The sequence below is a fragment of the Pipistrellus hanaki genome (assembly GCF_964339955.1).
Source record: "Pipistrellus hanaki genome assembly, chromosome: 3".
Classification (NCBI taxonomy): Eukaryota; Metazoa; Chordata; class Mammalia; order Chiroptera; family Vespertilionidae; genus Pipistrellus; species Pipistrellus hanaki.
The window spans coordinates 169,209,509-169,232,732 of NC_140505.1; the positions used below are offsets into that span (position 1 = coordinate 169,209,509).

Sequence of the window (23,224 nt, forward strand, 5' to 3'; positions counted from 1 at the left end):
TTATTTGTGTGAAAGGTAGAGACTAGAAACGCTGGTTTAGAGTAAGACAACTGAGACCAATTTTTATCCTTTTACTGAAGAGGAAAAAAATATTGAATATTTTTGTTGTATAAGGAATAGCGCCTAGGGCAGGCATTTATCCTTCTGACCTCAGCTCCACACACTCCTGTTTTATAAAGCTATAGGACACAGCAGAGTTGGAACTAAAAGTAGAAGACAACAGATAAATTGGAAGGAAGTAGGGGGGGTACAGGAAGAATGACAACAGCCACATGTATGCCAAACACTTTTAGTCCCTGCAGCAAATCAGAATGATGCCAGCCGTGCCTACACTAGCTGGTGAGCCTGCCACGGATGGAGGAGAAAAAATAGGGAGTGATGACAAAGAAAATCGCCATAGCTACAGTCACAATCCAGAGGGAGTACTGGATTTTACCGCTTGTGTCAAGCTGTAAGAACCCTCCTCCCATTACGGAGGTGCACCTGCCTTCCACCCATTTCCTTGCCTTACTATACTGCATTTTGGAGAACTAAGACCCTGGCTACTCCACTCCAGGAAAAGGCTGAGCAGTACTTGTTCTCTATAGAGTTCATTTTTATATAAAGATTGGAATAGGATAGATGAAAATGGTAAGAACTGTAAAGATTTTAGAAAATGAAGTAGAACCCAGAGAAAATGTCCAAGCTCCACCATGTAGCACCAGCAACCAATTCTTGCGCTTTCCTTCACTCTGTTAGTAATCCCCTCCACAGATTCACGTAATTGGAAAAGTCATTTATTCCCTGTAAAGTCGCAGGCACCAGGCAGGTGACAGCCTGGACAATGGAGAGTGTCTGCCTTCGGCTGCTTTGTGCAAGAAGGCCACCTTAGGTCTCCTTGAGGACATTGATCTTGGCGCAGATCTTGAGGGCTGGGCCCAGCTTGATGTTCATGGCACTCATAAGGTGTTCCTCTTTAAGTAATAAAAGGGCCTGTCCATCAATCTCCTGGGAACGAAACTCCTCTGCAATCTCTTGACAGCCTAGAAGAAAATGGGAATATGTATGAGAAAGTATATGGTAGCACCACATAGGAGGGAGAGACAAAAACATGCAAACAGCAATGGTTAATCCCAAAGTATGTGTCCTAAATTCAGTAGTATGAAGATTTGAGATAAACTTTGGAAGAAAGGGAAATCAGCAACTGGCTAAAAGAAAGCCAAGATCATGGAGAAACTAGGTTCTAACCATAGAAATAACCATTCAAAATAGCCTTAGGTGGGGGGAACGGTGGGAACAAAAATTAATGTTTGACACTGGCAAGAAAGGTTCAGATGAGCCTTTGTGACACTTGTTCAAGAGCACAGAACTCGAACAAATAGCAGAAAGGTCAGGATGATTTCTGGAGAAAATCCTTGTCAAGAATAGCTCATAAACATCCCTGCTTTGAAGAGAGGAGCAACAATGGCTCCTTCTCCACTGAAAGTCGTCTATCCATGGTAGGTATCACAGTCGCACATAAAAATGTGCTTTATCCAAAAATTACTGGTAAGAAAGCTGAATCATAGGAGATGAAAAACACTGACATTGCTGACATAACAGAGGATGACAATCCAGATGGAATCAGTTGACCAGCCTATAGGCACATAAGTTGAATAAATATAAATATAGCCTTCAAGCCTCTATGCTTAAAAGTCAGTTATGTTCCCTGTTCTCAAGGCTGTGCGAAGAGCTCAGGAAAACTAAGTACATATGTGACCCGAGTTCTTTCGGATAGGCCCTCAGTACCTTGTAGAGAAGCGATAAACTCATACACCTCCTCTACACTCCAGCGGCTGGGATTACTGGACAGGAACACAGGGTTGATGCCATGTAATTCTGGGGTAGGTGGAGTTGTGTTGGGGTTCCCCAGGTCTCGATCTCCATGCCCCACTCTCACTGATAAAGGCCCAGGAGATGTTGGAGAGAGTGCTTCATCATAACTGGAATTATCTGAACCCCGGCTAGAGTCCTCTTGACCCTATAAAGAAAAGCGAAAAACAGTGAGATCATGAATAAGTTTCCTCTGCTCTCCCCAACCACCCTGCATTGGGCTCATGTCGGGCATGGAAGAAAACTGAATCTTATCACCAGTGAAGTAATTTGTACTTCATTTGCAAATGTCCAGTCACCTGTCTACTCTCAAGTGCCTTCCAAGTATAAACTATCACTCTTGATTCTCCCCTTTTACCAATGATCTAGAATGTTCCCTACTCAAATGTAAGGATTAATGGATGCATAAACCAGCAATCAGAGGAGAGAAGAAAAAACAAGTCAGAATCTTGAAATCTGGAGTAAGGTAATCAATGCAAAACCGGAGTTCTGATCTCACACTGGTTAGGGCCATTTTAAAAGTAGCTGGCCCTGGGACGGCAGCTCACCCGGTGTCGCTTGCCCTGGATCTTGGCACGGGCGATGTCGGAGGAGCTGCGGCGGGGTCCACGCCGACGAACACGAGCATAATTGACTTCTTGAAACTCTTTCATTTTTTTCCTCTTCAGCCGAAACTGGTGGCTGCAGCTCACATTATACCTACAGATCAGGCACATGTAGGAGATCAAAGGTGCTACAGAAAACTACCTTGTTACCCTAAGGCTTAGGTGAGTTGGTATTTTAAGAGCTGATCTGAAGAAGACTAGGGAAGCAAAGGAGACACTCAAGGATCAGCTGTGAGACTGATGATCCCAGGGAAGGGCTATAATTTTAGATGAAAACACTGCTGCCGAAACTGGTTTGGCTCAGTGGTAGAGCGTTGGTCTGCGGACTGAAGGGTCCCAGGTTCAATTCCGGTCAAGGGCATGTACATTGGTTGCGGGCACATCCCCAGTAGTGGGTGTGCAGGAGGCAGCTTGTAGATGTTTCTCTCTCATTGATGTTTCTAGCTCTCTATCCCTCTCCCTTCCTCTCTGTAAAAAATCAATAAAATATTAAAACAAACAAACAAACAAAAAAAACACCACTGCTGAAGGTGAGGAGGGGGAGCTTCCAGTACCTCTTAGCACAAGTCATGGAGCAGAATCTCTTGGAGCCTCGAAACTGGTCTGCAGGGGCGTACTTTCCACAGTATTCGCACTTCAGGAGATTCGCCTTCTTATCGAGCTCTGAAAAACAAGGCATCCCTCGAAAGCTGCCATGGGTTTCTGCTGCTGCTCAAACCCTCAGTAGGCCCAGAGCTGGACTCTAATTACTCTCCGAATTTCCCCCCAAAGGCCTACACCACCCTAAAGCATCAAGTTCAAATTCCGGGATCATAAAGGCATGTTCATTTTAGTCTTCCTATCCTTAAGCTAGACTATTTCTATTTTGATTACTAATTTTATCCCAATTCATACTCTCAGATTTCAAAGAAGATGGCATCTCTGAACAGGAGAAAGGAAGTAATTTCTAATGCCCAGAAAGTTATCCCTCTCCCACAAAGTTCCCAAAAGCAGAAAGGAAATGTAAGTAAGAGTCTTTAATATAGATTATAAAACCTCAAGAGAACTGGAAATTTAGAAATATCCTATTTTATTTAGGTTATCTTTTGAAAAATACACCCTTAAAGCAAACAATTTAACAGCTTATTTTAGCCTGACAAAATTCCCCCTAATCCTGTGGAATTCCTTTTGTATGGTCTACATATTCTAGGATGTGATATAGTGTCTGTCTGGACGCACATTATATAAGTCCCACTTTAAATGGATGATTACTATTTAATACTGAGTCTTCGAACACATCTGCATGAGCCTCCTTCCCCAGGTGGGGCAATAAGTAAACACTTACCAGCAGACGGGCTGTCCCCTCCCAGCGGGCCACAGGACTGGTTCTCGTTCAGCCCCGTCAGGAGGCCCGTCTGTAGAGGCTTCTCAGCCTCTTTCAGTAACTGAGAACAGCCCACCTGTCCCAGAAAAGGGTCACAGTTAAGTTGGCCTAATTCCTTTCTGCTTCTCCACAGCTTTCCCCAGCACTTCTCCCCATCATGCCTTTGCCTGGATTCCTAAGCTAAGGGTCAAGTCTGGTTCAGAGAGAATCATTTTCAATATAGGAATCAGGAGCCTAAACCAGGCTTTTTTCAGACAAACACGAGAACAGATTCTTACCCCGGCTCCCTGTTCTGTCCTTTCCTTCCTAAGATGAGGGAATGCACTAGCAGTCAGGATACCTACGTTCTAGTTTTGCAACTCGTGGTACTTAGGGTAGTCCGTTAACTTTCTACCACAATTCTCTTCACTATAAACCAAACCTAGTTTGTCTAACAGAATATTACAGCTTTTAAGGCCTTTTCTTCTCTTCTTCCTAAAACTTTCATTTTCTGGTCCGCATATTATTTCTTTTTCCCTTCCTTTTTTTATAACTCACCAAATGAACAACAAAACTGAATCATTCTCTAGTAACTAAATAGCTCTGAGCCTTCAGATTTTAGTGGCATTTGAAAGACAAGTCAGTCCAAGCCCCCCCTCTGGAAAGTCCCACCCTCCGGCCCCGCCCTCACCGGGAAAGGCTCTGCTCCTTCCTGGATAACGAAGCCTTCGATGATGTGGGTGAGGATCTGGGGCTTCACAATGGCCTGTGGGGGCTTTGAGTCGCCCATCTGTCTGGACACCATGGCTAGTGTAGGAGGTGGTGCTGATGGGGCAGGAGCCAAGGATATTAGTTCACTGCTTGAGGTATTAGCATTCACATTGGTCACTGATTCAACTTTTTCTGGAAAATAAACACAAATTAAGGGACAGATATGGGATAATGTAACTGACCCATCTACCCTGTTTCCCCGAAAATAAGACAGTGTCTTATATTAATTTTTGCTCCCAAAGATCGCTAGGTCTTATTTTCAGGGGATGTCTTATTTTTCCATGAAGAAGAATACGGTACACGTTTATTGTTAAATGAAAATAAAGGGAATTTATTACCTGTATACGGTACGGTAGTATGGTAGTTGTCAATACAAACCAGACAAACTGTGAATCCTACAGTATCAAGAATTTACTCATTTATTCAATGACAATCATGTCATCATCTTCTGGAACATCATCATAACAATCCAATTCCTGAATTTCCTGGTGAATTTCTCGTGACTCCATTTCTTTCAGAATCAGTGAACCAAATCTCTCATGTTTAGCCTAGGGGGGACCTTATTTTCAGGGGGATGCCTTATATTTCACTCAGAAGGAAACCTGTAAGTAGGTCTTAGTTTCGGAGGATGTCTTATTTTCGGGGAAACACGGTATTAGCCAAGCCAGCCTAATCTTCGACAATAATACATGTTCACCTTTTTTTTTCCCTCAGAGAGAGGAAGGGAAGAGGAGAGGCAGATAGAAACATCAAGGATGAGAATCATCCATCAGCTGCTTTTTGCATGCCCCCTCGAATCCACATTGAGCCACACCAGCAGGGCTGCATGTTCACCTTTGCTCATTCACCCTGGATTTCGTTTTCTCAATCTACTCATTTGTCCATCAAGTTCAGACCCATACTCTACGGTCTGTCAGCACCCTCACTCGGAATGGTAATCTCTGTGTACTCCAACAGCGCTGCCGGAGGCAGCCTCTCACCTCCAAAGCCGCTCTTCTCCTCCATGGCCTTTGGGCTCTCTGCTGCCGGAGACGCCTTCGCAGGAAGCATGGAACCCAATGTGGAGACGTCATCTCTCTCCTCCTCAGACTCAGCCTTGCGTTTCACACCCAATGTCTGGGGCTTACCCTATAAAGAAAAGAACAGAAAAGAAAACAAGAGTTATAAGTAAAGGAAGATAAGGAACCATAATAGGGAGTATTTTCTCTGAAAATACTTCCTGTTTTCAGAGAAAATTTCCTTAGTTCCAGATTCCCCAATTTGTATACTTCTGACAGTACATTAAAATTCCTGGTCATTCCCAAGAAGTTTAACTTCCACCTCAGGACAAAAGAAAAAGCAACATTCATTAGTCCGGACATAGGCCTGGAGACCCTGGATTCATATGGCCCAACTAAGAACTGTTGTTTTCTAAAGATTATTTAGGTGGCCACAGCTATCTTGACCTAACCTAGTGCAAATCCAAAATGCAGAAAGTCTTCAGTAGCAGATTTAGGAGTATGAAGTTCAGATATTACATACATTAACATCACTTTCTCTTACAAAAAGAATACCAGTATCTTAAGTTTCCATTCATCTCTCTCACACAAAAGGAACAAAGAAATACCTTCTAAACTCTTCATTCCCCTACTAAGTTAAGCTCCAATTCTACTCAGCCACAGTGCCCCCCTGGCTGGGTTGCTCAGTTGGTTAATGTCATCCTGACATGCCAAGGTTGTAGGTGGGTTCAATCCCCAAGCAGGGCACATAGAAGAATCAACCAACAAATGCATAAGTAAGTGTAGCAACATATCCCTCCCCCCCCTCTCTTAAACCAACCAACCAATAAATTTTTCTTTTAATTAAAAAAAAAAGTAACAGTACCCTCCAAACGATCAGACATCACTCACCGGCAGGTGCACAGACTGCATGTAGAAGGCAGCAGGGACCTGGGCTACAACAGGTGAGGAGGAGGCAGCCCCACCCTTTACTACATGTGCTGTCCCCTGCACAGGAGCAAGGGTCATCCCAGAGGTCAATGTGGAAGGGCACTCCTGCAGCGCACCCGGAGCCTGGGATGATGGTGGCGACGAGGCCAAATGGGCCTGACTGGGCTGCATTGTGCCCGGCATCCCCCGGGAAGTAGGCACGGCAGCTGCCAGCTGTGCCAACCCCAAAGCCTGTGCCTGGGCTGTCCCTGACTGTCGGGTGCCCACGACTTGCACAGGGATATGGGGTGGTGGCTGCTGGGAAGCTGACATCTTAGCAGGCCCTAACTGAGGCGGCTTGATCGGTGCGATAGGTGGTTTGGATTGGAGAGGGATGGGCGGCTTGGGAGTTGGGTCAGGTGGGAGGGACAGGGGTGAAGACTGAAGCATGGGTTGAACTACCAGGGTTTGGGCTTGCTGCTGGGACTGGGAAGGCGGGACCTGCTGAGTAGGAGGGACCTGTGGGGGCTGAGGGGCAGAGAGGGTTGTGGCTTGCTGCTGCTGCTGCTGTTGCTGTTGCTGCTGCTGCTGGGCCAGCTGGAGGTGTGTGGCTGTGTGGAGGAGCTGAGACTGGCGGTGCTGGAACTGCTGCTGGTGGTGGATGGCGATCTGCTGCTGGATCACCACTTGTTTCTGCTGGAGGTGGATCTGTTGCTGTTGCTGAATCAGGGAATGGGGCTGGATCTGTGTGTAGGTGGCTATGGGAACCATGCCCAGAATGAAACAAAAAGGAAGAAAAGCAGAAAATAATCATCATTATGGGAAGTAAAATCGCCTTTCCAAATTGTACAGTTTTGGAATCACACAATGAATTGAAATCTAACCTAGAAGGACCTAAGAGATCACCTCATTCATTCTCTTTCCTGAGTCAGACATTGCCAGATATTACCATCTCTAATCTTAAAGATCTCAAGAGAACTCCCTTGTTCAATCGCTTAATGACCTCCAGTAATTTCTTACATGTACCTAACTTTTCTTTTCTTTGAACTCAGGTAAGTTGGCCCATCTTCTATGTCAATGGACTCTGAGTTCCTCAAGGCTGAGTCCATGTTTTATTCATTTTTACTTCCCTCAAATCCAGCCCAGCACATTAGAAACACGTAACTGTCATTGAAGAATAAATTTCCATGAGGTAAATATACCAACATCTTTCTATGAAAGCTAGTTTTTAAGACCCCTCAGTTTAGGTCCCCACCATGAGAAGTGTCAGGAGCAGGCAGCCGAAGGTTCTGACTTTACCCAGTTTCCACCACTGAAAATGAGTTGACAACCTCCTTCCCCCCTCATACGCCTACCAGATTGTCCAGAAGACATATCTGTTATGAAAGCACTTTGGAAACAGAACTGCTATAGTATGTAAATACTAAGTTATTAGTAATACAACTGATAATTAACTTTCATAAATAAATTATCCATAGCAACAACTTATCCATTTGTAACAACAACTAAAGTGCTAGAAATAAGGAAGGTAAAATTAAACATTACCAAGTAAAAAGAAAAACATTACCAAGTAAGGTACACATATCTAACTATATCTAATCAGAATCTGAAAGCAAGTATAAACTCTTTGGGGTTGTTATTATCTATTCTTTTTCACCCTTATCATTGACACAGATGATCGTAAGATGACTGTGTGTGTGTGTGTGTGTGTGTATTTTATTGACTTTAGAGAGAAAAGGGGAGAAATAGAAACATCAATAATGAGAGAGAACCATGGATCGGCTGCCTCCTGCATGCCCCACACTGGGGATCCAATACACAACCCGAGCATGTGCCTTGACCGGGAATGGAACTGTAACCTCCTGGTTCATAGGTCAATGCTCAAATGCTGAGCCACACCAGCCAGGCACAAGTTGACTATATTAAACCAGGGCTCTATTTGTTAGTCCTAAGTGCCCTAGGACACTTATACCTCCTCTGCTCTACACTGGGCTACCTAACCACCATTAAACATGGATGAGGAGAGTATTCATCCTTTGAGGAGATTGTTAAGCTCCATGAGGACAGGGGATCTATTTTTCAAAGATGTAAACCTGGCCATCCTAGAACATAGTATGCAACTGAATAAGAACTGGGTAAATGAATAAGTAGAGAAAGTAAACTAGAGAATTCAGGGCCTAAGGCAACTTGTAAAGTGATTGCTGCCTGGTGGAAACAGAAAAGATCTCTGCTACTTGTCCTCCTGCTCCCTGGACCAATATGATCAAGGGTGATGTGAGAAGGAGAAGAAAAAGGCAAAAAAAGAAATGTATTCTAAAGCTTTCAAATGGTTCTGCGAATAATGACATAATGAGAAGTGACCGTTTACCTGAGCTAATAAGGGTCTGGCTGGGAGCAGGTGTAGCTGTCCGTGTCAGGTTCATACCCACGTTCTGCTGACCAGTCCCATCCGCTTCTGCCTTCTTAGCTGCCGCACTTTCTGCCTCTGTCTGGCTGCCCTGGCTCACAGTCACTGTTTGGGCTGCAGGCAAGGGCTGCACCACTCCCGTGCCCTTCCTGGGACAGCTTCCACCACCCCCCATTCCTGAAGAAGGCAGCTGCCCCAAGCCCCCAGGGGCCTGGCCACTTCCGCCTGGACCCATGGACCCTGGGATGCTATTTCCACTGCCTCCGCCAGCTTGACTAAGGTTGAGGGACTGGCCTGAGGCCCCCGGGGAAGCCTGAGCCACAGCGAGGGCCTGGCTAGAGCCCTGGGAGAGGCTGGAGACAGGAGCTGCTCCGGGAGGAATGGCCTTCTGAGTAGAGCCTTGCATTTGAGGTCCTTGGGCTGAGGCCTGTTGGTTCCTCACTGCCAAGTTCTGCACCTGAAAGATAAGGAGAACAGGACTGAGAAAAGGTGAATAAGAGGCACTAGGGTCAAAGATTTCAGTGACAGATTAAGAAGCAGCAAAGACTGCTACAGATATTCCATAGCCCACCTCAACTTGTATGCTCCATTTCCCAAATATATACATTAAAGGCTTTCCAGTCACCAGGGAAAAACTTACAGCAAATTTTATTTTTCAGTCTCCTTTATTCAGTTTCAAATCTATCACAGTCATTTATTCCTTCAAAATGTCTCAGATTTTCCCTTTTCTCTTCATTCATTCATTTATTCATTCATCCATTCATTCAATATCTACCAAATACCTACTATGCTTCAGGTATTACACTGGGTACTGGGAATGCAGAGATGAAAGACACAATCCCTGCTATTAATGAGTACTTTCTACTAGAAAAGAAAGACAAGAAAATCACCAGTATAAATATGACACTATGCACAGGTATGCACAAAGTGCTGTGGGAGCCCAGAATAGGAAGAGTAACTCAGAATACAAAGATTAGGGAGGATTTCCTAACACAGGTGATGCTTGACCTGAGGCCCAATTGGTAATAGTGAAGGTGAGGGTTTGAAGATATAGGTAACATTTGCAAGACCATTGAGCAAAGAAAAAGAACAGCATTTTTGGAAATTATAAATATTTCATTGAGTGGCAAGAAATGAAACTAGGAAGGAAGGCTGATGCTAGGGGGCAGAAAGGTCCAGATCATGAAGGACTTGGTGTGTTAAAATAAAGAGAGTCTGAACTTCAGTTTGGAAACAGAACGTGTATCTATTGTCTTCATTGTTGCATTCCCAGCACCTAGTACAGTTCCAGACACATAGTAAGTTCTCCAAAATATGAATAGAGAGAAGGAATGATGAGTACCTAATTGATTATTGAAGAATATTAATCATGATAAACATGATCAAATCTACAGTTGAAATCATTCTTTTAAACATTGCTGATGGAAATGTACATGAAATCAGTACAACTATCGAAAACAGTTTGGCATCATATCCTAAAATGCACATTCACACATGCTATACTCCAGGAATTCCTGAAGAGAAATCCTTGCTGTGTATAACTGGAGATATATATATATATATATATATATATATATATATATATGTATGTATATTTAAAAATGTTCACAACAACACTATTCATAGTAACAAGTGCCTAGAACAACCCAAATGGCCATTATCAGAAAAGAAGGTAAATGAACTATATTATATTCACACAATGGACTGTTATTGGATATGAAAATTAATAAAGTACATTGACATACAACAATATGGATGGATCATGACAGTAGCTATTAAGAAAGCATTCTCAAAGATTGCATACAGCACCTTATGGATTGAGAAGAGCACAAATACCTTTAAAATAAAATATGTACTTTTTATAGATTTTTATACACAGGGGTAGACAAAAGTAGGTTTATAGTTGTGAGTATAAAAAGTTTATTCTTGTATTATTTATTTGTTATATTATTTATGGTTATTATTTATCTACTTTTGCCCACCCCTGTGTACACACCTGTGTGTGTGAAAGGCCTAAAAATATTAGCCATGTGTTCATCAATGTTGAAGCTAGATGGTAAGAACGTAGAGATTCATATCTTTATATGTTTAAAATTTTCCATTATAAAAATGTCTCTATTATATGTAAATCCAATAAAAGGAAGGATGAATTTACTAGAAGGAATCAGAATGTCCTCACTCTGGGCAGTAGATGAAGCTGGGGTTGCTTATTGTATCATTAAAACTTACTGAGTAAATAAAAGTGCACCATAAATGGACCATTAATGAGAATGTCATGAGCGAAGGATTATGATTTATCAAATTCTGCATATCAGAAGTTCAATTTAAAATGCAAAAAGCAACATATACTTTCAAAGAAAACTTGTGCTGACAGTAATGTGGAAAGGCTGAAGTCAAGAAGTCAATTGGAAAACTAGTACAGTAATTCAGGTGAAAAAATGAAAAGAACCTGGATTCAGGCAGTAGGAGGAAAGAAGAAGAGATGATAGCTTTAGAGCATGGTTTACAAGAATCATCAGGATTGGGTGCTGGGGCACTTAATATTATCTGGCAATGATACACTTTTTTTCTAGTCAGCTTCCTTTCCATAATGGCTATTTAAGACATTTCTACTTTCCCTATACATGAGAACCACTTCCTCTTTCCCCTCTCAGCCACCCCAGTGGGAACAATAAAATCATTATATGAGCATGCTTCACAATTCCACCACCAAACCTACACATTCAGCTGCAAAAGCACCCTTACTTCTCCCTCTCTCCTTCTATCCTTCCTACTTTTCAAGAAACTTATATAATCAATTCTCTCCTATCCCTTCAATCTCTCCTCTATTGGCTCCCTTCCATCAGCATTCTGGAACCTCACTTCCCCTCCCCCAGTTTCATCCTCTTTCCTGTTTCTGCTAAACTTTTTTTCTTTTGTTTTAAAAAGATATGTTTTATTGATTTCAGAACGGATGGGAGAGGGAGAGAGAGACAGAAATACCGATGAGAATCATCTATCGGCTGCCTCCTGCATACCCCACACTGGGGATTGAGTCCCAACCCAGGTATGTGCCCTGACCAGGAATTGAACGGTGACCTCCTGGTTTGTAGGTGGACACTCAACCACTGAGCCACATCGGCCGGGCTACTGCTAAACTCCTAACAACGGTTTACGTTCACTGCAACTATTCCCACTCTCCAGTCATTTGCCTCACCCCATGACTCCACTGAACTAGCTCTCATAAATGTCGGTGGCTCCCTCTTTCTTGCCATCCCTACTGCACTTGATGAAGGACCCTTGCCACTCTTGTTCCATTTTGATCCTTTGTCTTCGTGACACACAATCCAGATGTTTCTTGTCTCTATCAGTCACTCTTTCCTTCTCTCCTTAGGCAGCCATCACCCTTTACTCAACCTCGAACTGCTCTATTTTCTTTTTTTTTTTTTTTTAATATATTTTTATTGATTTTTTACAGAGAGGAAGGGAGAGAGAGAGAGAGCTAGAAACGTCAATGAGAAACATCGACCAGCTGCCTCCTGCACACCCCTCACCGGGGATGTGCCCGCAACCAACATACATGCCCCTGACCGGAATCGAACCCGGGACCTTTCAGTCCGCAGACCGACGCTCTACCACTGAGCCAAACTGGTTTCGGCTCGAACTGCTCTATTTTCTAAGAGCTCATCCTAACCCTCAGGGCTCCATCTGAAAGGCTTTTCTCTTCCCAATCCATACCATATCCCTAAGAAATTTCAAACACTCCCCTGATTTCAATTATCATCTATATGCCTACTACTCTTGAATGTTTACCTCCAATTCAGAGCTCGTGCACCACATAAAAACTGCTGACCCAGTGTCTTCTTCTGGGAAGCAAGCCCTTCTAAGCCAGCATATCCAAAAGTGAACTTCACCACAAATCCACTTCTCTAACATTCATCTAAAAAATATCACTACCAGCCAAATCTCTGCAATGCCATAGCTCATCTCAGGCATCTCCATCAACCCTCTACCACTGAATGAGTTCTCCTTTTTTAATAACCTCCTAAGTTTTTCTCAAATCTATTCATTTCTGTCCATCTCAGCATCTACCATTTATGATGTTGCTCTTCTCATATTCACTCAAACCATCCCCATTTATCTTCCATAGAGGAGTCAACAATCTTGAAAATTTTTTTAAAAAAATCAAAAATGGAATCTCTCATGTCACTTCCATGCTTAAAATCCTTCCAAAGCTTCCCACTGCCTTTCAGATAGAGCTCCATATTCCAAACACAGCATCCAAGGTCTTGCAAGATGAGGTTTCTCTGACCATCTCCAACATCATCTCCATTCCTCTTTGCCAAACTTCAGGAACACAGGTCTTCTTTCAATTCCTCAAATATATAATACTCCTTCCCTCCTCAGGATCCTGGGACATGAGGTTCCTCTGCCTTCACCATTCCTTCAATGTCTCCACCTGACCAACTTCTACAGACCCAATTTAACTGTCACCTTTTCAGGGAGGCCTTCCCAAAGCTATTGTACATTAACTCCCTTTCAGAGCACTCAGTACTTGCTTTCTTTCTTTCTTTCTTTTCTAATAAGGGAGAGGGAGAGAGTTAGAAACATTGATGGGAGAGAAACATCGACCAGCTGCTTCCTGCACGCCCCCAACTGGGGATGCGCCCGCAACCAATGTACATGCCCTTGACTGGAATCGAACCCAGGACCTTCCAGTCCACAGACCAACGCTCTATCCACTGAGCCAAACCGGTTTCATCTCAGAGCACTCAGTATTTCTAATGAAGCAATTATCAAACCATCCAGGTGATTATTTATTCGATGTTTGGTGCTTCAGTGATTTGTAATCTCCATCAGTCTCGGAATTATGACTTTCATGGGCATTCAAGCTAAAAAATGTCTGATATATAATAATGATAGTTTACACTCTGAAAACTCATTATGTCCAGGCTGTTCAAACACTTATACATATCAACTCATTTAGTCTTCACAATACAGCCTGAGGTAGATATTTTATAATATTGTAGATGTTTTATATATGAAGAAACTGGCCAAAAGATGTTAGGTCATTTGCCTAGGGTTATATAATAAATCATGAAGTTGGAATCTGGGCCTAACATCAGATTCACATTTTTAACCACTATTCTGTCCCTCCACATGTTGAACCTCAACAAGTAGATGGATAAATGAAACAACTGGATATGGAAGCAGTCTCAACCTCATCCTCTGATCCTACTGCTATTGCCAGAGTTTAAAACAAAGGTCTTACCTTCTTACTAAATGACCCCAAGCATTTCTTTTTTCTTTTCTTTTTTAATATTTTTTAATTGATTTTAGAGAGGAAGGAAGAGAGAGAGAGAGAGAGAAACATCAATGATGAGAAAGAATCATCAGTCGGCTGCCTCCTGCAAACTCCCTACTAGAGATCAAGCCCGCAACCAAGACATGGGCCCTTGACCAGAATGGAAACTAGGATCTTTCAGTCTGAAGGCCGACACTCTATCCACTGAGCCAAATCAGCTAGGGTGACCCCAACCACTTCTTAGTAGGTTCCCTAATTTCTCTTTCTTCACCAGGCACATATTTCTAGATGATTCTTTCTAACATACCTGCCTTATCCTATTAATCAGTTATTCAACAACCAACAATGATTCCTGATACCTATGGAGTTACTTGGCTTTCAGACTTCTCCCTAACAATGACCTTTTCTACCATCAAGCATGCTATCTCCTCTTAATCCACTTACCACAACTCAGTCAGGTATGTGAAATTATGCCTTTACACATTACTGTTCTGTCTCCAGTTTTCTTTTTACTCCAAATCAAATCATACCCCTCTTCCAAAAATTTGCTCAAGTAGCCCAAGAGTCAGTGAGAACTAATGCAGCCAACGCTTCTCTACTTGTGTCACTCAAAGTTAGAGCAATTTACTTTTGTACTTCTTTGTTCTCCAAGCTCTTTATAAAGACTTGACACATATTTATTCTCAGTCCTCCTAAGTTTCTAGTATACATCTGAGCACATGAATAGAAAACTCAATATTTACTTGCTAACTGATAAACTAAAATAAAAATAAGTATTATGAGATCCCAGTTTATATCCCATTCATAAAAGATAAAAAATTCAGGCTCAAAATATGTATACAACACTAATACTTTATATATATATATTTGGGGGCAGGGAGATAAGGCATGGTGAGAAGCAATGGTGAGAAAGATTTCACTGGGACTACACTGTGAGCAGAAGCAGAGAGAGCTACAGGAACTCATAAAGAGAAGGAATCAAATATTCTGCCAGCAACTCAGCCATGTCAGCTTAACATCTATGGAACAGAATTCCCCCAACCATCCCTCATCTTCCAGAGACAGTACTGAAAGGAGAGAGAAATAAAGACTTCCTGAATAAACTGAGCCATCAAAGGCAAAAAAAAAAAAAAAAAAAAATGTTAAGGAAATCTGCCCTATGTTAAAAATAAGACTTCCCGGATCCAGAGGGCTATTCTCAGTCAAATCTATTTTCCTTCCTAATTCAAATAACTCAAAAGTTGTAAGAGACTCAAGTTCTATAGAAATTAAAGAGGGGAAAAAAAAAAAAAAAAGAATCCTGAAAAGTGGTAACGAGGCAGGGGGTGGGCCTTAGTCTGCGGTCGCTCCCTTCATCCTCCCCAGTGCCCGTCCACAGGTCAATGCTGCACTGACCTGATCTGCATCTGCATGAACTCCCGGAGACTGAGCAGATGGCACCTCCTGCTGGACTGCAGCCACTGCCCCGTTAGGCATCAGGATGAGCTGGGAGGCTAGAGGCACATTCCGGCCCAGGGTCCGGTTTACCTGCAATAGGTTTCCCAGCTGTGGCTGGCAAGGAGAGGAGGAAGAGCAGAGGAAAGAGAACAAGAGGAGGAAAAAAAGGAAAGACAGAAGAAATGGAAGGGAAGGACCACAAGACAAAATAAACAGAAGATACGAAACAGCGGAGTCCTGCCCCTTTCCACACCAACCCAGGAGGCCCTTATTCTCCACATGTGAGGATTCATCCAGAAGAAAACCTGGAATGTGTATAAAACTACAGGCTGATAACCAAGAGTCAAACATGAAAGAAGCTGAGACAATGAGAATTTCAGAACAAGTATTTATGTACAGTAAGTAGATAGGCTAAGAGAACACTCAGGATTTGTGTACTTGAGCCACAGGTCTAAAGATCAGAGTATCTGATGCTAATGTAGTCCAATGTTAAGGTGAACATCTCCTAACGTGGGATCTCAATGTAATGTGCAGGCTACCTGTGAATACTGAGCATAAGTAAGGAAGAAGTAGATCAGCTTGTCTTAAACCAGGTGGGTAACTGGTTAAATAAAATCACTTTTGCTCAAGTCCTAGCCAGGGACGAAACCATTATGCCCCTGGGTCACTGGCAGTGGTGTCTGTGGCTTACCCGTAGATACATCTGAGCCTGGGACTGGTTGAGGGGCGGGGAGGTGGTGTTCCCCAGTAGCACAGATTGGGTCAAAGTGGTGGCACTGGGAGAGCTCACACTCTGGGATCGGCTGATGAGCTGGGCGGCCGACGTGGTGGCCAGATTGATCTGTGTGATACAGAAAGGAACTAGGACTAAGGATTTAGGAGACATAAAAGGAAATGTAAATGACGGATAAACTCAGAGTGGCCCAGTGAGAACAGAATATCTCACTTTCATAGAGTCAGGGGAAAACGATTACCTTCCTATCCGCAACTGTCATCCTGGCCACTCCAGGCTATTACCAAAGTAAACAAACTGGGCCTAACCACTGGCGTTAACAGCTGAAAAGGCAAAGGAACGAAACGGAACCAATTTTACTTGTCACTGAAGGGCCCAGAGATTAGCCCCTTCCCTTCACCATGTCTTCTTCTGCCCCAGGATTTTCTCTCTCCTTTCTTACACCTCCTCATTAAGACGAATACAGATCCAAGTTGGTCACTTTGCCTTTTATAAACTTTCTCTACCTAAGGGCAGTAAATACCACTGATGGCTCAATACACACTCCCAGATCAGCCGCACAAAGTTTAACCCAGAGACAAAGACCCAGTGAGAGAAGCCGCTGCGTGGGGAGAAGCAGCACTCACCGAGGCCTGGGTGGTGGCAGTCTGCTGCTGTGCTGTGCTGGCGTTTGGGGAGCTGGCTTGCCGGCTGGCAGCAATGGTGGCCTGTTAGGGATGAAAGAAAATAAGAGCAGAAGCAACAAAGGAAAAGGCTGTGAATCTCCCAGTAATAAATCAGAGGCACAAAACATAACAGACATTTCCAATAAGAACTGAGGGACCCTATTGTGGAGCTAGGACAAGTATATTCACTCTGCCAATAACCCTCACATTACCACGTGTGTTAACCCAACAACTCCCACGTAACCCTCCTGGGACAGCCACGCATCCTGTCTTCCCACTTTCTTTAGGTGGAAGAACCTTTGGTCAGGTCACATCACGAGTCCCTGGTAAACCTAACCCAGAGCTGTCCAGTACAAATATAACTCGAGCCACATAGGTAATTTCCTAGTATGCACATTTTTTAAAAGAAAAAGAGCCAAAACCGGTTTGGCTCAGTGGAGAGAGCGTCAGCTGAAAGGTCCCCAGTTCGATTCCGGTCAAGGGCATGTATCTTGGCTGCGGGCACATCCCCAGTAGAGGGTGTGCAGGAGGCAGCTGATCGATGTTTCTCTCTCATCAATGTTTCTAACTCTCTCTCTCTCTCTCTCCCTTCCTCTCTGTAAAAAATCGATAAAATATATTTTTTAAAAAAAAAGAAAGAAAAAGAAAGAAAGAAAGAAAAAGGAGAAGTATACTATAATTTTTTTAATTTATTGGGGTGGCATTAGTTAAATAAAATTTATTCGGGTGACATTGGTTATATAGATTTCAGGTGTACAATTCTGTAACATATCATCCTGTATTGTGTGCTCGCCACCCCAAGCCAAGTCACCTTCCATCACCGTTTATCCTCCTCTACCCTCTTCCACTTTACTTTATGTAAGCCAATGTATCTCATTTCAACATGTAACCAATGTAAACGACTACGACATTTTATTTTTTTGTCCTTACTAAGTCTTTGAAATCCAAATTCTCAGTGCACAGCCCCAATGTGAACTGGCCACACCTTGAGCCCTCATAAGCTACACCTGGCTAGTGACTACCACACTGCACAGTGCAGGTCTAGACATGGCCGTCCTACTTCTAAAGGGGAGTTTTCCACAGTTCTTGCTGCAACCCCTGGAGCTAAGCTCCACTCCTCCTCCTCCAGGAGGAGCACGGAAGAGGAGACACGTTTCCAGCGTGGCCCAGTGGAGGCTGCCCTATGCCCCCAGCCACCTGTAGCACCATTCCCTTCCCTCCTGGGCCAGCTGGCTGCTGACCTCTCACCTGCTGGACGGCAGCCAGGCTATGCAGCTGGGCATTGCTGAGCTGCTGCTGGAGCATGAACTGGTGGAAATACTGAGCCGCATTGGGCTGACGCTGCAGAGCCTGCAGAGCCTAGGAGGAGAGAGAAGAGATCAGCCCACTTAGACGCACCCCCAACCCCTATTCTACACAGATCGCTGTGATCCTGTGAAAGGGACTCGTGGCAAGTAGAGAAACAAAGGAAGATGGGAGTCTGGCTAAGTCATCAACTTCTGATTTGTCCAGTTTGTTTATATGAGAACCAGTAAGTTCACATAGTAATCCTCAAAAAGTGGAGAAGCAATTAATTCTGCTATGCTCTATTCTATTCTTGTACATAGAGAAAAGTAAAGCAGTGTGACTCACATGGACGCTTATTTCCCAAAATGGAATCTGGAAATACATAATACAGCAAGAAAAAGAATTGGGACTAGACAGGATAAAAATCAATGAGATGTCAATTAATGTAAAGAGAAGAAAATAAAAGACCATATTCTAGGAGTACAATAGAGGTAATAGAGCCCTAAGGGGTTGGAAGGGGTGAAAAAACAAGAGTAAGTAGTAGCTTATGAAAGATTCTATCAGGTAAAATTTTCAAACACCTGGCATTTTCGAATATCTATATCAGTATAATGCTGATGGGTGTTTATAAACATGATACTGGTAATTCAGTTTTAGTGTTAATTAATATTCTCTAATAATTAGAGCTATTCTTATGAGGTGCATAGTTATTCTAGCCACCTAAATATTTTAAGTAAAAGGCCCATTCCCAGATTTTGAAAAACATGGGATTTACTGTTTGTCTAAAAGTAAAGCTTTAATCTAAAGAGTTTTACATCCCATTACTCAGAATGATTTACACAAAAGACTGAAGATGAAAAGCCTGGCAATCCATGAAGAGAAATGATTAGAATCTAGCTATATGTCCTGAGTGGTATAAAAACAAAACAAAAAAATAACACTTTAGTTTAAAGACTGAATCTCATTCTCTGTCTGCTTGCTCAAATTGCTATAAATTCCTAAGATTCTCAGGGCTAGCAGGGACCTTAGTCATCACCTAATCTAACACCCCCAGGTTTCTGGAAAGCAACTAAGGGCAATTATCTCCCAGCACCCTCCCTACCCCAAGCCAATGCTCACACATCACAGCCCCTCAGAGCTGGGCCTCACCTGCACTGCCTGCCGCTCGTACAGTGACATTTGAGCGATTTGGGGCCGAGAGCTGCCCCCGGAGCTGGAACTCCCATTGGTGGAGTTGGAGTTCTGCTCACTCTCAGTCTCCATGGCAGTGGTCCAGGGGCCCCACGGCCGGCGCTCTGACTCAAGACCTGGATAAAAGGAGCATAGGATTAACTTTTACACCTGATCTCAAACTTTTATTACACGTTATTCAAATTAGAGACAAGAATCTTCCTCTTCTTCCATAATCCACAATTTCTAGTGTTATAACTACCAAATCTGCAATACACTCTTCCTCCCCTCTGCCCGCCACAAACCCTCTTTTGAAGTTATGCAGTATCTCAAAAGAAACAACCTTTTCCTAGTCCATCACAGCTGTCATTTACATAAAACAGCCGGAATGCCGCCTCATAATACTAAGACCACTTTACATTCCCCTAACACTCTGTAACAGTTTAAAATCTTCCTGTTTAAAACTTGTAGCTATCTCGTTTTTTATCTGTACTGCTTAAAACTTATGGTTATCTCATTTTTATCAGCATCATCTTAACGACGTGACCAGTGACTGAAAAGCCCGGTGCCTCCCCTCAGGGAGCCAGGCTCTCTCTTCACATCCATGACTTCTCCCAGTGCTCTTAGGTAAATAATAACATCCCCACTTGACAACTGTGGAAATGAGGTTTTCTGAAATTAAAGAAGGTGCCCTAGGACGTATCGAGCCTTTACAAACCAGAAGCAGCACATGCTTCTTCTTCAAACCAGAAAAAAAGGTGTGTGATTAAGGCAGTATCATTCAGTCTGAGTACTCGCTGTCCTCATTTTATGGAGGCGGGGGCCTAGGATACAGATATGTTAAATACATCATGGAAAGTCATAAAACCGGGAGGTGGGAGAGCCAGGCTACAGAGAGCCTGGTTCCAGCTCAGGTTACTAATAACACCTCAGGCCTGGTCCCGGCTCAGGTTACTAACAAACACTTTCCCTTCTTGTACCTCAGTTTCCCCATCTGCAAAGGCTTCACAACTGAGTGTAATACGTCATTTTAACAAATGACTCCCAGGTATTAAACATTAAATAGTTAGTAATAAAAACCAGCAAGAGAGTAAGATTCAACTTTTTTAGTCCATTAAAATGATCACAATCTGCCCTCTGGGGTGTACACTTAACACTCATGGGTGAAAACCAGGCAAAAATAAATAAATAAAAAAGAAACAAGAAGACGTGTATGCCTCCAAGGCAGCACTAAATGGTAAGGTTTGTCTTTGTTCATTCTTGTTTTCTCTTTTGTTTAACCTGGACACTCTATTCTGTACTTCTGAGGAATAGGAGCCATTAGAAATATTAGGTCAGCAAAGCACTCTTTGGTTTACAAATGTAAACATCAAGCCAGAATTTGTCCACAGTTTTATTATGGTGGGTTTATCTTAATGAATGCATCCAAAACAAGCAAACAAAGTAAATAAAATCAAACTGCGTGGCCTACAGAGTTGGGGAGATTTCTTGTTACTCCATTCCCAATATCACCTGATCGCATCAGTACCCCCCAAGAACTACCCCTCGCTTCAGTTCCATTTAGAAATAGCAAATATCACTGAAAACTTGGGTATAATAACCCAGGATGAATATAAGGAGAAAGCATAGCAGCTTCCACTCCAGTCTATCTTCTCCCCACATCTTTTGCCAAAATATCAAAGCACTAAACAGATACAGACCCATGAATCCTCATTATCAGCATGTGAAGAAAAAAAGTGGGTAAGGGTTAGAGGCAGCACGCACAGTTGTATAGATCACGGACGGGGCTTAGCTCCCTGGACTCGAGACATGAGACCCCTTCACTAGCTAGGGAGGGACACGAATTCCTACATTCATAGGTGAAAATGCTAATAAACTATACGATCGATCCCTCACTGCCCCCCCTCTTCCCACCCCCCAATACAATCCTTACTATTAATGTCTTCAGATCGTGACATGACTACAGAGATGGAAAGGGACCGGCTTTGGAGTCTCGGATAAAAATCAAGGGGGAGTTATCCAAAACCAGAATTCCTGCATTCCCAAGGCACATAAACCGAGTCGTCCGCGACCAAGGTTGGAATTGCAAAAGCGAGCACAGAACATAAAAACGACAAAAAAAAAAAAAAAAAAAAAAAAAAAAGTTTGGGCGGCACGGTGAATTTCAGTTTTCCGAATTAAAGGGGAAGAAAAGAGTGAGAGAAGCCGGCCCACAGAGGTCCCCAGAAGAGCCGGCCCACGGGTCACCCTGAAAGGTAGGGAGCACCTGGGTGAGTAGGGGCGGGTGGGTAGGGGCACAGATCCCCCTGGAGAGGGGCTAGGAAAGGACACAGACGTGGACCGGGTACCGGGCCTTGACTGAGCTCAGAGTATCCTTGGAGGGAATCGATTTCCCAAAGCATAAAAAACTCTGTCCTGGTGAAAGGATGGGGAGCATGGGAAGGGGGTGGCTCGGGGGAAGACGGTGCCAAAGAAATGCAAGTCACCCGGAGAACAGGGACAGCAGACGCCCAGGGGTCCCTGGGTGTGGGGAGCTCCCTGATGAAAAACGGGGTTCCAAAGGGAAACCAGACACCACCCCGTGGGGGTAAAGGGGGGACCGCGCCGGCCGGAGTGAGCGGGGAAGTGTGCGCAGAGAGCGGGGCGGCGGGCAGAAGTCCAGGGGCTGCAGACCGGGGGACCCCGCGGACCGTAAAAAGCGGGGAGATAACTAGACAGCGAGCATGCTCGGGGGCGGGGGGCGAGCCAAAGTCAGAGGAGGAAAATGAATGAGAGAACGAGCGAGCAGTCCGGAGCAGCGAGGGGGACGGACGGACGGACGGACGGACAGCATCCAGCGCGGCGACGTGAGCGGCGGAGAGGAGCCCGAGCCGAGCGCGGAGGGAGGGAGGGAGGGAGGCAGGGAGAGCACCGGGGGAGGTCCCGGGCGTCACCCCGCCCGCGGCGGCCGGAGCCGCCACCTCCCCGCGCGGCCGAGCCCCCGGAGGCCCGCCCCTCCCCGGCCCGCGGGCGCCGCGTTACCTTCGCGCCCGGCTCCGCACCCGACGGCTCGCGGGGGGCGTCCGCCTCATGGGCAGAGGGGACCCCAGGCTGGGCGGGGGGCTTCGTCGGGCCTCGGCGGCGGCGGCGGGCTCCCCTCGCCTCCTCCCCTTCCTGGAGGGGCGGGGGCGCCGAGGGCGGGGTGGGAGGCGCCCGGCGCGGCCCGCAGCACCCCGCCCCGCCCGCCGCCGCTCCGGGTCCCGCCCGGCCGCCGGGGCTGCCAGGGCCTCCGGGACGGGCGCGCTCGGGGCCTGGTCACTTCCTGCCGGGGCCGAGGGGTGGGGGCCGCCGGCCGGCCGGGGGCTGCGGGCCGGGCGGGGGGAGGGGGCTGGCGGGGAGGTGCTTCCGGGGCAGCGGACCCCTCCCCCGGCCCCCTCCCCTCGGCGCCCGCCTCCCCCTCCCGCCGCGGGTCCCTCGCTTCCTGCCGGCGCCCGTTGCCATGGCGACGGCGCTCGCGGGCCTCCGCGCTCCGGGCCCGGGGGGGAGGGAGGGGGGGTGGATTCCCCCCTCTCTGCGCCGTGTCCCCTCCTTTCTCCTCTTTTTTTTTTTTTTTTTTTTTTTCCTCCTTCTTTCCCTCCGACTTCGGCTCCGCGGACGGAGGGACGACACTGGCCCCTAGCGGGGAAGGCGCCTCCCGGAGAAAAAGGGGGAGAAGGCGGGGAAGTGACGTGGGAAGGGAGAAAACAAGGTGCTTTTCTGAGCGCCCGGGGATGGGGGGCAGGAGGG

At 45.0% G+C, this 23,224-nt stretch overlaps 1 protein-coding gene across 8 annotated transcripts; it reads right to left on the reverse strand.

The window, feature by feature from the left end:
• Positions 1–51: 51 nt before the first annotated feature.
• Positions 52–22,869, reverse strand: PHC1 (polyhomeotic homolog 1). Of its 8 annotated transcripts, none has more exons than XM_084877965.1 (15): positions 22,481–22,869; positions 19,439–19,596; positions 18,251–18,361; positions 16,964–17,044; positions 16,296–16,445; positions 15,563–15,694; positions 8,845–9,340; positions 6,459–7,234; positions 5,550–5,697; positions 4,490–4,623; positions 3,781–3,895; positions 3,011–3,119; positions 2,400–2,550; positions 1,768–1,999; positions 52–1,022 (listed from the first exon to the last, which is right to left on the reverse strand). In XM_084877965.1, exons 2-15 carry the CDS (start codon positions 19,550–19,552, stop codon positions 868–870), a joined length of 2,904 nt encoding a protein of 967 aa, XP_084734091.1. In that variant the 5' UTR covers positions 19,553–19,596; positions 22,481–22,869; the 3' UTR covers positions 52–867. The 8 variants fall into 8 exon arrangements, with proteins under 8 accessions (XP_084734091.1, XP_084734088.1, XP_084734089.1 ...); XM_084877962.1 differs by having other exon boundaries at positions 4,490–4,701; positions 15,563–15,718; positions 22,481–22,864; XM_084877963.1 differs by lacking the exon at positions 22,481–22,869 and adding an exon at positions 21,393–21,654 and having other exon boundaries at positions 15,563–15,718.
• Between the last annotated feature and the right edge of the window lie 355 nt (positions 22,870–23,224).

Coding starts and splice junctions, on each gene's coding strand:
- PHC1 (XM_084877959.1), bottom strand. CDS start 21,417: ATGTCACGATCTGAAGACATTAATA. Junction 18,362..19,438: donor ACGAGCGGCAGGCAGTGCAG/GTGAGGCCCAGC, acceptor CTCTCCTCCTAG/GCTCTGCAGGCTCTGCAGCG. Junction 17,045..18,250: donor GCCTGGCTGCCGTCCAGCAG/GTGAGAGGTCAG, acceptor CATCCCTAACAG/GCCACCATTGCTGCCAGCCG.